Genomic DNA, 13465 nt, shown 5'->3' on the forward strand with positions numbered 1-13465 from the left:
TTTGAATGACTGAGGTGCTACCTTTCCTTGGGAGATCCCTTCAGGAGCTGCTACTGCTTCCTCCTGCTGCTGTCACTGTCAGGGAGGGCAGTGGCAGCCCTTTGTAATTTGGCATATTTGCTTGATTTGTCCCTCCAGGTCTGCCCTTTTATGGCCCTGGGTTACTCTGTAATGCTGCTTTAGCTGGTCACTAATCCCTTGTGGCTGATGGTGCATTTCAAACATGAATGCCCTGTTTGATTCAATGGGAACATGTTTGTCAGCTCTGTCCTTTAGCCAGGCTGTGGTTGGGTTGGCTTTTCTCTTGCTAGTCTGAAATCTCCTGAGTCCTGTGGAGTGCTGCACTGAAACAAATTCTGAAACTGTCAACCCTTGGGTAACTGGTGGCTGGCCATGGGGAGCTAGATGGTGTACCCATTCCTTGTGGCAGGAATTGAACCTTGGTCTCCAGCTGCTTTCTGGGAATAAAACACAATAGTGAGTTTTTAAAGAATTGTTCGTTCTTATTTCTTCTTGTTGCCCTTTCTCTCCAGGGACAAGCTGTTTCCTGCGTTTGGGTTTGGAGCTCAGGTTCCTCCTAGCTGGCAGGTAGGGCCTTCGCAATGCTGGGCAGTTGCTCTGTCCATGTCTGCATCCCCTAACTATTTGTAATGTCCCCTTTCCTAGGTATCTCATGAGTTTGCTTTGAACTTCAACCCCAGCAACCCTTATTGTCAAGGTGAGGACACCTCTTTATTAATATTTCACTGAGTGACGGACATTTGAAGTGTTGTATGTCTTTCATAACTGGTGAAAAACAGATGCAGCACCAAGACATGCAGCAAACTTGATTTACTCTCACTTGGATGCTGACAAGAGTGGATGTGTTTTGGTGCAGACTTCTGTGCGGTCTATGTAAGCTCCAGTGAAGGGGTCTAGATTTAATTTGATTGTTAATCTGTGCTAAAATTTTTGTTGCTGCAACTTGGTTACTTCTGGGATGTTATAGGTGGCAGTGGATTCAGATCAGCAATGTGCCTGTGCTAGTCATACTTACAGAGCGACCATCTGCTAAGGCTGTTAGAGACCATGGTTACTTCATCAGCAATGTGTATATGTTTGAATGTTATCTTTTAAAGGGTTGTCTTAAAAGCTTATTTTCTTTATAGCCATCTTCTTTAGTGGAGGTTGTTTCAGCTGTTTTTAATAGCTGCTCTCTTAAGTTGGATTATGACCTTTTAGGACTAAGAACTCTCTCAGCATGCAGTGACACAGAATTGTTCTTGAACAAGCATTTTTAACTCAGTTCAGATTTTTTTTCTCTGGTTGAAAGCCAACAAAAAATGGAACCTGAGATTCAGTGTTAAAATCCAAGCATTTCCTCGGTCAGTTCAGCATTGTCTGCCTCATTGGGATTGGGATCTGTGTCTTTGCCCTTTAAGGGTCCCTGTGCAGCAGTTTTGAGAGTTACCTCAAACCTGCATGGTGGACAATGCAAGCAGCAGTGGCAAATCAAGCTACATTGATACAAGCCAGGAATAGGCCAATTTAGATGGATCCACAGAAGAATATGCACCATTTAAAATTAAACTTTTCTCAGGTTAACTAAACAAAATTTTTTAAAAGTTTCTTGCGTAGGAAAAACCTTAGGGTTTGCTATTTCTGTTACAGAAATGTTTGAATCCTGAACCAGGGATCATTGCCTAACTTTCACGCAAGGAAAATAAAAAGTTACTGTTCCAGAGAGCTTCTGCCCTTGTTGTCTAATTAGACTGTAAGCAATTAAACAAGACAAATTGGATGACAAGGTAGAAAGAACAAGGTAAACGTAGTCATCAGTATGCCTTCACTGGATTATTTTTCCTGCAACTTCCGTGAGCTTTTGATGTTAGAGGCACAAAGAGTAATGTGAAGAATGTAGAATGGGGGAGAAATCTGCAAATCCTATCTCTGCAGATATCCACTGGTTTCAGCCCTGTGCTGTATGTATTTGCTGTTATCCTGCTGCCTATTTGTCCTTGAGGAGTTCACAGCTGTGTGAGAGTTGTTATCCTTTTGCCTTACTATTTAGTAATGCTTATAAAATAATTACTGGAGAAGTTGTGAGGCTCTTGTGGCAGCTTGCCTTCCTTGTGTTACAGGGATCCAAGGGATAGTGGATGCCTACCGCCAGATCCTTCCTCAGATCCGACTCTATGGGCCAACCAATTTCTCTCCTATTATAAATCACGTGGCAAGATTTGCAGCACAGTCGGCACAACAAGGAACTGCTTCAGTGAGTGCATGTCCTTTCCTGTGGATCTGCATTGGGTTGATGTTTCCGTTTTCCATGTTCATGATGGGATAGAATGGAATGGTAAAGTGATGTTGTCTTCCTTCCTTAGGATCCCAAGTTTGGTCCTGTCCTACCAGCCTACAGAGAGGCTGTTGGTACTGTCTTGGTACATATTGATATGAACCTGTACTTGGTAGACATTGACATTAGTTTCCATTGCTCAAGTGATATTCATTTCTCCTTTGCACAGTTTGCTGGCATTGTACTTACTATTGAAGTATACAGGGGTGCTGTGTTGGCTTTTAGACCAGTTGGACTCTGTCAGCAGTTGCCTCACTCTAACCTCTCTTGCCAAGCTCCATCACCTGTAGGGAATGTGTACAGTATAGAGGGGCCCTATATATTTTATTCCAAACAATTTTGCTCTCGAGTATATACAAAGACTGCCTCCACGAAAAATATCAGAGTGCTTGACTATCTGTCCTACTGTGGTGGCATGCAGAATCAGGATATCTAGAGGGCCAGATTAACAAAGGAGTCTGAGAACTGTTAAATCAGTATGCTAATTGCATTGCAGAGCATCCATGCTACCCTACAGTTGTGTTGCATGTCTTATTTGTGTGCTTGCATGGCCATGGCTGCTGTTAAAATTCAACTCCATTTCTTTAAACTTCATTCTATTAGCTTAAGGATGAAGGACTCATATTTCCTGATAGATTTAACTGATTCCGTTCTGACAGACCAGTCAGAAGGAATTTTGATGTACACTCTGATACTTGCTTTATGGTCTAGCTGTGTCAGTATTTTTGGTTATACTTACATTTGTGTGTACGTTGAATGCATTTCCCACACTATGAGGTGCTTGGTCTAAGGAGATCCATTTTTTACATTTCTGAGGGTATTTTTTACCCTTCCCAACACTTGGGGGAATCTTCTTATTTCTCTTTATATGTTAAATATCTCTACTTTTTCTTACAGATGAAAAACTAACTATTTAAATAAAGAATCTGTCAGTAATGGGGTACAACCATACAACATACTTGTGTTAACTGGATTTTGGAATTGGAAATTCAGTTTTCTTTTATTTTCATTGTGTCTCTCTCATTTTTTATTTTCATTTTAAGTCTGTAGATAGCTGCTATAAAACAGTGGTTGCTCATTTCAGAACCAGGTACTAAACCTTAGCCTCTGGAAAAGGAAGGAAATTTTAAACACTTTACCATGCTAATGTGTTGGTTTGAGGTATTTTTTTCTTTCTAGAAAAGCTCCTGTATTCGTCCCCTTTTGTTATCTCTAGAGTGCCTTTGTGTCATGACATTTGTCACTGCTGTATTTTGAGATTTCTAATACTTACAATTTAAATTATTGGTAACTAAAAAAGAAGGCTTTTATTATTATATTTATTGTTATATTTATATTATATATAATATAAATATATTATTATATATGCAATATATAAATAATATATATTTATATTTATCATTATATTAAAATTTAGCCTTTTTGAGATGTCAGTGAGTAAAGCAGCACCCATCAGTGAATTTTGTATGCAGCTTTGTTGATTTAGTAGTACTTTGCTCACCTCTAGTACTTTCTGCCAATTGATACAATTGTTCTTTATAAATTGAATTTAAGCCTCTATCTTTTTCCTAGTACAGAGTGAATCTGAAGTGCACAATGAAAGGTGTTATGCATATGGAAAAATGGGAATAAACATAAGTTTCTTTAATGTTCTGGTTTTGTCTTACCCACAGCACCATCTGATTTCTTTCTTAGAGTAAGAAATTGCTCCATTTGCCTTCCGTTATGTAAGCTTTGGTGTTGAACTCCCTAACTGGGTGCTTTCTAATGTTTTTCAGCAATACTTTATCTTGCTGATCATCACAGATGGAGAGATCACTGATCTGGACCAAACTAGGCAAGCAATTGTTAATGCCTCTAAGCTGCCGATGTCCATCATTATTGTTGGAGTTGGTGAAGCTGATTTCAAAGCAATGGAGTTCCTTGATGGAGACAACGGTGTCCTGAAGTCCCTGACAGGAGAGCCAGCTGCACGAGACATTGTCCAGTTTGTGCCTTTCCGACAGTTCAAAAATGTAAGTTGTCTTTAACTTCAGAAGAGTCCTAGTGCCAGTATATATGCAGTGTTTACATCTGAAAAATGAGCATGGGTCTAGACAAGGCAGCAAGCTGCATGCTCAAAGTGCTGTCCAAGCTGCTTGTTCCCAGTGAGAGCTGAGATGTTTGCTTCTGTGTTCGAAACTGTGTGCTTTGTTGCAGGTCTCTTGCAGCTTTTCTTAAAGAGCTCTCATTGTATCATTGATTTAGTATACTATCTCTTGGCCATTGCAGAGTTAAAGGAGTAAAGGAGATGTTTTCTTTCCTGGGATGGAAACATTTAGGCAAGGAACTGGGATCATATTGTCAGTGTCTGATGTTGAGTCCCATGAGTGATTTAAGCTAAGTCTTCCCTGCTGTTGAAAGCAGTCCTGTCATTCCCCAGCTCCTCCCTACTTCCACTGTTGGCACCAGCTTTCATGCACGTTGCACAGTGAATTGGGTTGAAGAGTGGAGTCAAATGAAAACCCAAAATAAGAGATATTGCTAGTGGCTGGGGCAGTTTCCCACACAGATCAGGGCCATATAAAGGCTGTGTGAGCCTAGGCTTGAGGTGGGAGCAGTGCAGGGGTGGGAACAAGTGATTTTCATCAGCAGTGCTCACTGAGACTGACTGGAAGTGCTCCTAAAACTGCAGCAAGGAACTCTTGAAACAGGGAGTGAGATGTGGCAGGTGGGGAGCTGTACTCTGAATTCTGTAAGAGAGTTTGTCACTGGGCTGATAAATCCTTTCTCTGCAATATTTCTGATTTATTCTCCCTGTTCTTGCAGGCTCCCCGGGAAGCTCTTTCCCAGATGGTTCTGGCTGAAGTGCCCAAGCAGCTGGTGTCATACTATAAATGGCAGGGATGGCCACCTGTGAAACTGCCGGAAATAAAGAAGGTATAGATTGCAGCCTGACCCTGGCCACCTGTATCACTGGGGTGAAGAGAGCTGTCTGCACCCACACTCTCCCTTGCACACTGTGGGTGCTCAGTGCCTCAAGATCGTACCATTCACACTAATTCTTTTACCTGCTTGTGCTCTGTATCTTTGATCTTTCCTGTTCCTAATCGGAAGAAATGTAAATATGGAAAAAACACAACTGCTGGCAGTTTTTGTCACAGAAAAATAGACCTTGGTTTTCCACCTTGCAACAGTGACACACCATACCACGCATCATTGCTTGACATGGCCCATCCACTGCTTGGTATCAGTGTGGGCATGTGCACTGAGCTGTTCAGTGCTCACTGCACTGCTTCAATGCTGAGTTTGGTAGGAGAATATTGCAGTTGTGTTTACTATAATGATACTTATCATGTGTTCCTTGATAGGTTTTTTTTCTTCTATTAAGCTGCCTTGGGAATGGGGACCCTTCTGTACTGGTTGGTACCAAAGTCTGTCGGTTGGATGCCTGAGGTAGTTCCTGTTGTGCCTTCATAAAGTGCCAGTATATTTTTATATGTAGAGGTTTATTTTTAAATTTCAGTGACTATACTTTGCAATCTTTTTTTTAATCACATTTTTCTATTAGGAAAAATTGCTTCTGTGATGGCCTCTTGCTTGGAGCCATTGTTGCAATTTAAGAACACTGCACTTTGCTTATTTGTGGGGGGATTAATCATTAATTAACAATTATTAAGTCACATTAATGTGACTTTCAAAATCCAGCAACTGGAAACATTGAAATAAAGATGCTTTGAGTGATTGCTTTGTGTCACAGAAGTTACAAAATGAAGAAGTAACTATCTGTGGAACTCCAAAGAGGTGCTTCCTTGTCCTCAGAAGTGTGAAGTGTGTATTATGTGGTCTGGGGACTGTAGAACAGGCACATGATAGCAAAGCACAATTGTTTTGAGAGACAGGAGTTGATAGTTCATTTCAAAATAGAGATAAAGAAACTTGGGCTTGTCATTGCACTACAAGTGGTCATCACTTTCAGTTTCATAAATAAATAATCTGCTTTGACTTGCATAACATGTCTGGACTCTTATTTCCTTTCTGGGCTTTTCCTTTTGTTTTCCAGCAAAGTGGATGTTTTGGTTTATGGAAGGTCTTTGCTATAGTACTAGCCTGGTGGTGATTCAGCAACTGAGTTAGCCTAGGTTGAGTGTGATCAGCTGCAAAAGCAGAGCAAGTTGTCCATCATCATTAGTTTTGTTACCTGTTAATCACTAAGACTGCTGAATGTATATCCTGCAGCTCTGTCTTGCAGTAAGATGAGCTGTTTCTTTGCTGTGAAATTACGAAAGAACTTGTCTGTTCTATCAGGTAAACCAGGAAATGGTGAGAATACGTTGGAAGACTGCCCTGGTGATTCCAGGGGTAGGTCACAAACCTGTGTGAAAGCAGAACCTGGGTTTGAATCCACATCCTCAACTAGACTAGTCGTTCTAGATGGTATCTGCCACCAAACTAGTATGTAGTTTGTGTTTGAAGGGCCATGGGTCTAGGACCACTGCTGAGCAAAGATGAATTTGTGCTAGTTTTTTGTTCAAACCTAGTTTTGACCACAATGTGTTCTCCCAGGTTCCGCAGGCAGCAGACAGCTTCCTCTAGAGAAGATTCTTGAAGGAAACCAAGCAACCTCTCTTCTTGACTGGCTGCCTATAAACTGAAATGTGTTACAGGTGTGGAAGAGAGGGAGGAAAACTGCCAAGTCTGAGAAACTGCACTGTGGTTGATACCATCCTTTAGTCATGTTTTCAGCTGCTTACAACCTGTAGGCAGAGCTCTCCTTCCCTGTGTTATGCATACAAGCAAACCTAAGGCTGTTTTTTGTGTGTGTGTGTATCTTTTTTTTCTTTCTTGCTTTTTAATAAAGTGTTCTTTAAAGGATATTTACTGCAGTAATTCTGAAGGCTCACCAATCCCTTGTTTGGACCAAGAAATACTGGTGGCAGTGTGTAGTGCTTGGCTTCAATTAATGGTTTCTTTGGCAAAATGTCAGAAGCATGTTGGGACTTCCCTTTGCTCTAGCCTTGAGGGGCAGAAGATGAGCTCTGAGACAGCAGAATGTGTAGTGGGAAATCCATTCCACCTCCCCTTTTTAAACCTCTGCCAGTTCCCACTCAGAAGGAAGAGAGTGAATCCTCTGTCTCTCTGCACTGGCTGCGAGGAGTGGAGTCAGTTTCTGTTCTGCAGCTAGCCGAGGTGTCTCCGGGTGCTGGACTCATCGATGGTAGGAGAGACCTTCCCTGTTTTGGGGAGGAAGAAGCCAAGACGTGGTAGAGGCAGGTCTGAGGGAGTTCTTCCCCCTGTGGGAGCAGAGAATTTGGAGGACATGCTGTTTACCCACAGGTAAGTGGCTGAAATGTGAACGAGCAAAGGGACACAAGTCCCGTTGTCACTTGAGAACAAGAGCTGCATGGGTGTGGGCCCAGGTGAAAAGCCATGGGAGAGTCAAGCTTGGAAGCTGCTGAACCAGGATGGCACGGTTTTGCCTGTTTTCTCTCGCTCTTGACTCTCCCCAGGGCTCCTGGTTTTAGAGGCAGTGAAGATGGCTGCTGGGCGCTTTGGTGAGAGGCTGGAAGGTATGTCTCCTGCCTTGTGCTGCCCTGGGTGTAGCTGGAATGCAGATTTACAGCATGGTTGTCGCTTTACGTAGATGAGAGCTCGGGTTTTCTTTCTCAGGATAATGTGCTGTTCTCACCCAGTGCCAGTACGTGCTCTCTGTTGTCCCAGATAACATTTGCTTTATCTCCACAGTAAGCACAGGTAACACCCCAGAAGTCTCTTTACTTTTTTACTCTTTACAAGCCTTGGCCAAGATTGAGCAAGCACCCCTGTACTTGCAGTCCCCAAAGGTATTTCAGCCTCGGGGCTTTGTATAAATCAAAAGCTATTGCATGTGGGAGCTCATCAGGGAGGGTTCCTCTTGCTTCTAGGACACCTGGCAATAAATACTGGTGACATTTCATGCCAGACTATGCTGTGCTACCCGACAGAGCTCCGTCTATGGGAGATAACGCTCCATCCCCATTCTTTGCCCAGACAGCTTGTTGGGCTAAGGGCCCTACTCGGGGTCTAAAATGTTTGGTTCTCTCAGGGACTGTTTCACCAAAACTGAGGCACTATCTTCAGGTGAATGCAAGTGATGGGACCGCTCCAGGTGTTTGAGGAAGCCACACAAACTCCACTGGGAGATGATGGCTTTTGATCAGCTTTGAGCAAATACTGGATGCACCCATCAGTGGCACGCTTTTGTGGTCTGAATGTCTCATTAAACAGCCTAAATTGCACCCTTTGCCCTCCTCCAGCTATGACTGGGTGTGGGGTCAGTGCACTGAGCTTTCTGTGCTGCCCTAAACTGAGCGGCTCCCTCATTTGGGTTCACAAAAGTGGTGCTGAATGCTGCCGGCCTGCTATGTTTTTTTGCTGCACCATGAAGTGGCATCCTCCCCACCATGGCTTGTTTCCACTGCCACTGGCGCTGCTTCCCTGGCGCTCCAGAAAGCTCTTGCGTAAGAGGAAGATAAAGGGAATAACCGCAGGGCTTGCTTCGAAGTAGCCTGGCATTGCACAGGCATGATTCACTCCTCGGTATTTGCAGAGCTGTATTAGCCACCCTGGCCTGGTGCAAGGAGCCTGTATGGTGTGCGTGGATGCAGGTGTTTGGTGCTGGGTGCCAAGTGGGAGAGCCAGACCCCCAGGAGGAAGAAATGCTTTCCAAATCCTGCTGAGCTCATGATTGTACGATTGCTTTAACCTGGCCTAAATCTGTGCTCCGGAAGGGCTCCAGCATCTCTTGTTTACCTGTTCTTATGCAGGTGAGATGAGTTGGATCAGGCCAAGCCAGTGAGTGCAGCTGTAAGCACAGCCGGCTCCTGGCATGATGTGCCCCAGGTCTCCCTTCTGCCCCCTCCCTGCTGCGAGGGGCTGGTGCTGGAGCTCCTACCCCACTGTCCGTGGATTTCAACTCTCATTCTGTCCTGCAGAGAGCTGGCACCCAGGCTGCAGGCTCTGTCCCCAGGAAGTGTTCTGGTATCCCACCTACACCAGCTTAGCTCCTCTGGTCCCTTGCGTTAGTGCACTCCCATGCAGGGTAGGCAGGAGGTGAGCAGGGTTTCATGTGCTGAGCACATGCTGGTCTGAGTGCGGATTCCTTGCCTCAGGGGAGCCCAACCCTCCTAATCAGAGGGCCACCAGCTGGCCTGGCCAGCTTCCCTTCCCCACCCTCCCTCTGTTTGCTTTGGAGGGTTTCAACCACAGAAGCTGTGATTTTGTGCTGGACAAGCCACAGGGCTGGAAGAGAGCAGAGTCGGGCTCCCATCCTTGCCACAGCGCTTGGGCCAGCGTCCTCCAGTCCCAGCTTTAGAAGCCCCTGTTCCCCCCAGGGCATCAGGCCTGTCGTGAAGCATGGCCGCGTGACGGCCTCCGCTGGGAGATTTTCCCCTCTCCTTCCTTTCCCAGCTCTCGGAAGGGGGAGCGCCCACCGCTGCGCTCCCCAGCTCCCTGTCTCCAGCGGGCCTGTGCGTCAGTGCTGCCACAGGGCACGAGGGGACGGTGCCATCGGGGTCTGGCCACTGCAGGGCACAGGGCAGACATCTGCGAAGCGCCTCCCCCGAGCCCCCCGTGGCCGAATGCTCCTCTCTGCCCGGCTGGGCCGTGGCCCCGGGGGGCTCAGGCTAGTCGCCCTGCAGGGGCCAGCCCGGTGCCCCAGGGCTGAGGAAGGCGGAGCAGGCGGGGCTGCCCCCCCCCGCTCCCCCGTATCCTTCGGCGGGGGCTGCCAGGCCCGTGAGGCGCCGGGGCGGGGAGCGGGCGGCCGAACCGGCTGGGCGAGTCGGGGCTGAGTCACGCCGGGCCGAGCGGGGCAGCGCTGCCCGTCACCGGCTCCATGGCGCTCAGCGTCGGCGTCCGGCGCCTCTCCCGGCTGCCGGGCCGCGGCGAGCGGCAGGTGCAGCTCAGCTTCCGAGGTGGGCCCCGGCCACGCTGGGCGGGAGGGAGGGAGGGAGGGACGGGGTCTGCCTTCCCCGCGGCGGGCGGGCAGGGCCGGTCCAGGCTGCGCTGCCCCGCCGGCACCTCACACCTCCCCTCTCCTTCCCAAGGCTTCACTCAGAAGACGAGGAAGATTCGCTGCGGCCCGGAGGCCGTCTTCGGCGAGGTGAGGGCAAACCGGTGGGGCCTGCGGAGCACCAGGGCTCCTCCGCAGGTGTCATCCATGGGACAGGGATGGGACATGGCAGCGTCTCTGTCGATGCCTCGTGGGGCAGGAGGGGGTGACGGGGGGAGCAGGGACAGGGAGTGGGCCGGGAGGCGTTCCTCCTAGCATCCATCTTCACCGTCATGTCCCTGAAGCCTCTAAAAGCCCGGCCGTACTGCGTTGGCGGGTGGTTCCTGTCGCTGATCTCCCGTCCCTTCCGGATGCCTCTGTGGTTGCCTGGGGAAAGGAGAGAAGGATTGGGGGGCAGGAGGGACCTTTCCTTCTTGCCAGCTGCAAGGCAGCCGGCCAGTTTGGGTGTCAGGTGAATCATGGCCTCAGGGTGCAGCTTTGCGATGTGCCTGAGCCTGATGGCTCCCTGCCCTGGGTGATCTCTTCTCCCCAAGTACCTCTGTACCTTCTCATGTCCTATCTCACCCCGCAACCTGACAGCTCAGGGACCTCAGCAGGCACAAGCAGCCTCGTCTTTCCAGGGTGATGATGCTCTGGCTTCTTTAGCAGCCGACCTGTGGCTCTGTGCTGCTGGAGGGGCTCTCGCTGCCCTCCCCATCCTTCCTCCATTCTCAGCTGCAGGCTCTGCCCTGGCCAGCAGGAAAGTAACTTCCCACTGCAGCAGCAGCTTTTTGTCATGCTCATTGGTTTGGTCACCTTGCAGAGGAGACCAACCAGCCACCAAACATGGGAAAGTGTGCCTGGGAATGAATTGTCATCTTTTCCTGCTCTGTTTGTTTGTAGCTCTTTCGCTGGCCTCACTATGGGAAGCTTGTCATGGGAGAGATGCTGTCCATTAAAGTTTACAACTGCAGCAAGGTTTTCAGTAACAGGTAGGTCCTTTGGTTGTTGGGGTGACTAGCAGAGGTGGGGGAAGAGATATATTGGGCTTTAAATTTTCTACCTGGAGTAGAAAACGTTTATTGGAAATTTGATGGAAGGAAGATAACCAGGATACAAGTTATAGAAGAGGGATGGAGCTGGTTCTGGTGGGGCAGCAGTGCTGTATATACTAAGTTAAATAAGGGGAATGATTTAGTTGTGCCAGCGGTAACAAAGACAACCTAAGGATCCAGATCAGATCCTTACGTGGGACAAAGGTAAAATAGGGCCCTAAAAAATAGAGCTACAAGGGCAGGACTTGCAGCAGAGTGGGGACCTGCTCTCACCTTGTAGATCCACGTGGTGACCGTGACCATGCTGCACCCAAATTCAACATGCCTGTCAGCAGGGAAAAAGCCCTGAGCCCATGGTAGTATGGTTTAACCTTTAAAAAAGACAGCAATTTAAATTTAAAGGATCAGCCAGAATTTAAAATGCTTCTAGGTGGTACAGACACAATACTGTGAACTCAGCAGCTATTCCAGTAGTTGTAAAACACTTCAGGGAAACCCAAGAGTAGAGGTGACAGATTGAATAGTGGTGGTGGAGCAAGCAAGGGAGCAGAGGCATGTCCTTCCAGGACATGTGAAACATGAGGATGCAGGGAAGGGTGCCAGCTCTGATAAGCAAAATGTAAGAACTGAAGGAAAATCAACAGGAACAACTTTCTAGAGGCAGCTAATAATACAAACCTTTTCAAAGCCATCACAAGCCTGCCAGAGAGGGTGTGGAGGAAACAGATTAATACAGCACATGCAAGACACTTAAAGCCAGAGCAGAAAATGTGGCTGAACTTTATGTCACTGTTTACTGGATGCTTTCCTTATGGGAGCTGGATCAGAGGAATTGCCTCTGACTGAAATGTCAATAGAAACAGCTATAGGACAAATAGATAAAACAAACAGTAACAAATCACCAGGACCTGATGGCGCTGAGCAAAGAAGTCCAACGGGAAATGGCTGGACTGGCACTGGCAGCATCTATCCACACACCTCCACTGCTGGGGAGCAGAGTAATGGCAGGTAACAGGCATTACAGTTTAAAAGCAGTTGGTCAGCACACTGGGATGATCAAAAGTAAATAGAAAGGGAGTGTGGAAGGACAGAAGGGAAAAATTTGTTATGCCACTGTATTGACCTGTGGTCTCTGGACTTCTGCATGTGCAGCCTTTCTGTTGCAGCAGTACTGAGCTGGAAAAACTGGAGAGGAGGGGGATGGGTGGAGAGACTCCTTCCTCGGGGGTAGGAGACTAGACGGGCTCTGTGTCTTAGAGAAGAGGGAGGTGAGAGAGGATATGAGAGATCAGCAGCTCGCAGCTGAAATGGAGGTGACTGGGGAATGATTCTTCCTGTCTCTGTCCCAGGTGGGCAGTGAAATGCTCCAATGGTGGTTTCCAGCAGGCAGCAGGAAGCTCTGCTTCACGCAGGGCTTAGCTCGGCTGCCGGCAGAGCTGCCATGGGGAGATGGAGGCCAGCGTACAAACAGGCTCCAGACAGCAGTAACACAAGGTGGGGTTAGGAGCGGCTGAATGCGACCCCCCATGCGTTACTGCCACTTGCAGGGAGCCAGATGACCCTTTCCCAGGGAGAAGCCCCTTTGGAGTAGGTAAATTTTGGCCCGACTTGCTGCAGACATCCCTGCGGCCATGGCTTTATGTCCTATTTCTGTATTTCCTTGCGTGGAGCCTCTGCTTCCCAGTTTTGTCTAGGAAGAGTCACCCCAGCTCTGCCGGGTGCCCAAACACAGGCTGGCTCCCGTGAAGCCCAGCTCTGCTGAAGGGGGGAGCTCCCTCACACTCGGTGGGACTGGATCTGGACAAGCCTTTAACCATCGATGGCAGCTTGGTTGCAAGCAGCTGCATGGGCATGACTGGGATGGAGGCACGACCTGCTGCAGGGTCAGTGGGTCTTGGGTATTTTGGCTGCCAGGGTCCCTATGGAAAGCGCTGCAGCAGTTTGCTGCCTTCACTGCAGCTTGGAGGGGCTCTGAGCAGGAGAGCAGAGATCCTGGTACTCTCTTCCCCCAGGGTGTAGGCATTGATGCTATGTACAGTATTGCTGCAGCCTCTGGTTTTGTTCCAG

General features: G+C 47.7%; 2 protein-coding genes across 4 annotated transcripts in view; both read left to right on the forward strand.

The window, feature by feature from the left end:
* The window catches only part of CPNE1 (copine 1), a 44449-nt gene extending 38121 nt beyond the window's left edge, over window positions 1-6328 (forward strand). For all 3 annotated transcript variants that reach the window (XM_076352234.1, XM_076352233.1, XM_076352235.1), the window contains exons 12-16: window positions 534-588; window positions 667-718; window positions 2121-2254; window positions 4114-4350; window positions 5144-6328. In XM_076352234.1, the coding sequence (XP_076208349.1) occupies window positions 534-588; window positions 667-718; window positions 2121-2254; window positions 4114-4350; window positions 5144-5260 (595 nt within the window). In that variant the 3' untranslated portion in view covers window positions 5261-6328. The remainder of the gene's footprint in view (window positions 1-533; window positions 589-666; window positions 719-2120; window positions 2255-4113; window positions 4351-5143) is intronic.
* A 3859-nt stretch (window positions 6329-10187) lies between these two features.
* LOC143167096 (fer-1-like protein 4) overlaps window positions 10188-13465 on the forward strand; it is a 38899-nt gene continuing 35621 nt past the window's right edge. The window contains exons 1-3 of the mRNA XM_076352153.1: window positions 10188-10266; window positions 10399-10454; window positions 11247-11335. Coding sequence (XP_076208268.1) covers window positions 10188-10266; window positions 10399-10454; window positions 11247-11335 — 224 coding nt within the window. The remainder of the gene's footprint in view (window positions 10267-10398; window positions 10455-11246; window positions 11336-13465) is intronic.

This window comes from Aptenodytes patagonicus, chromosome 14 (assembly GCF_965638725.1).
Source record: "Aptenodytes patagonicus chromosome 14, bAptPat1.pri.cur, whole genome shotgun sequence".
In the NCBI taxonomy this organism is placed as follows: domain Eukaryota; kingdom Metazoa; phylum Chordata; class Aves; order Sphenisciformes; family Spheniscidae; genus Aptenodytes; species Aptenodytes patagonicus.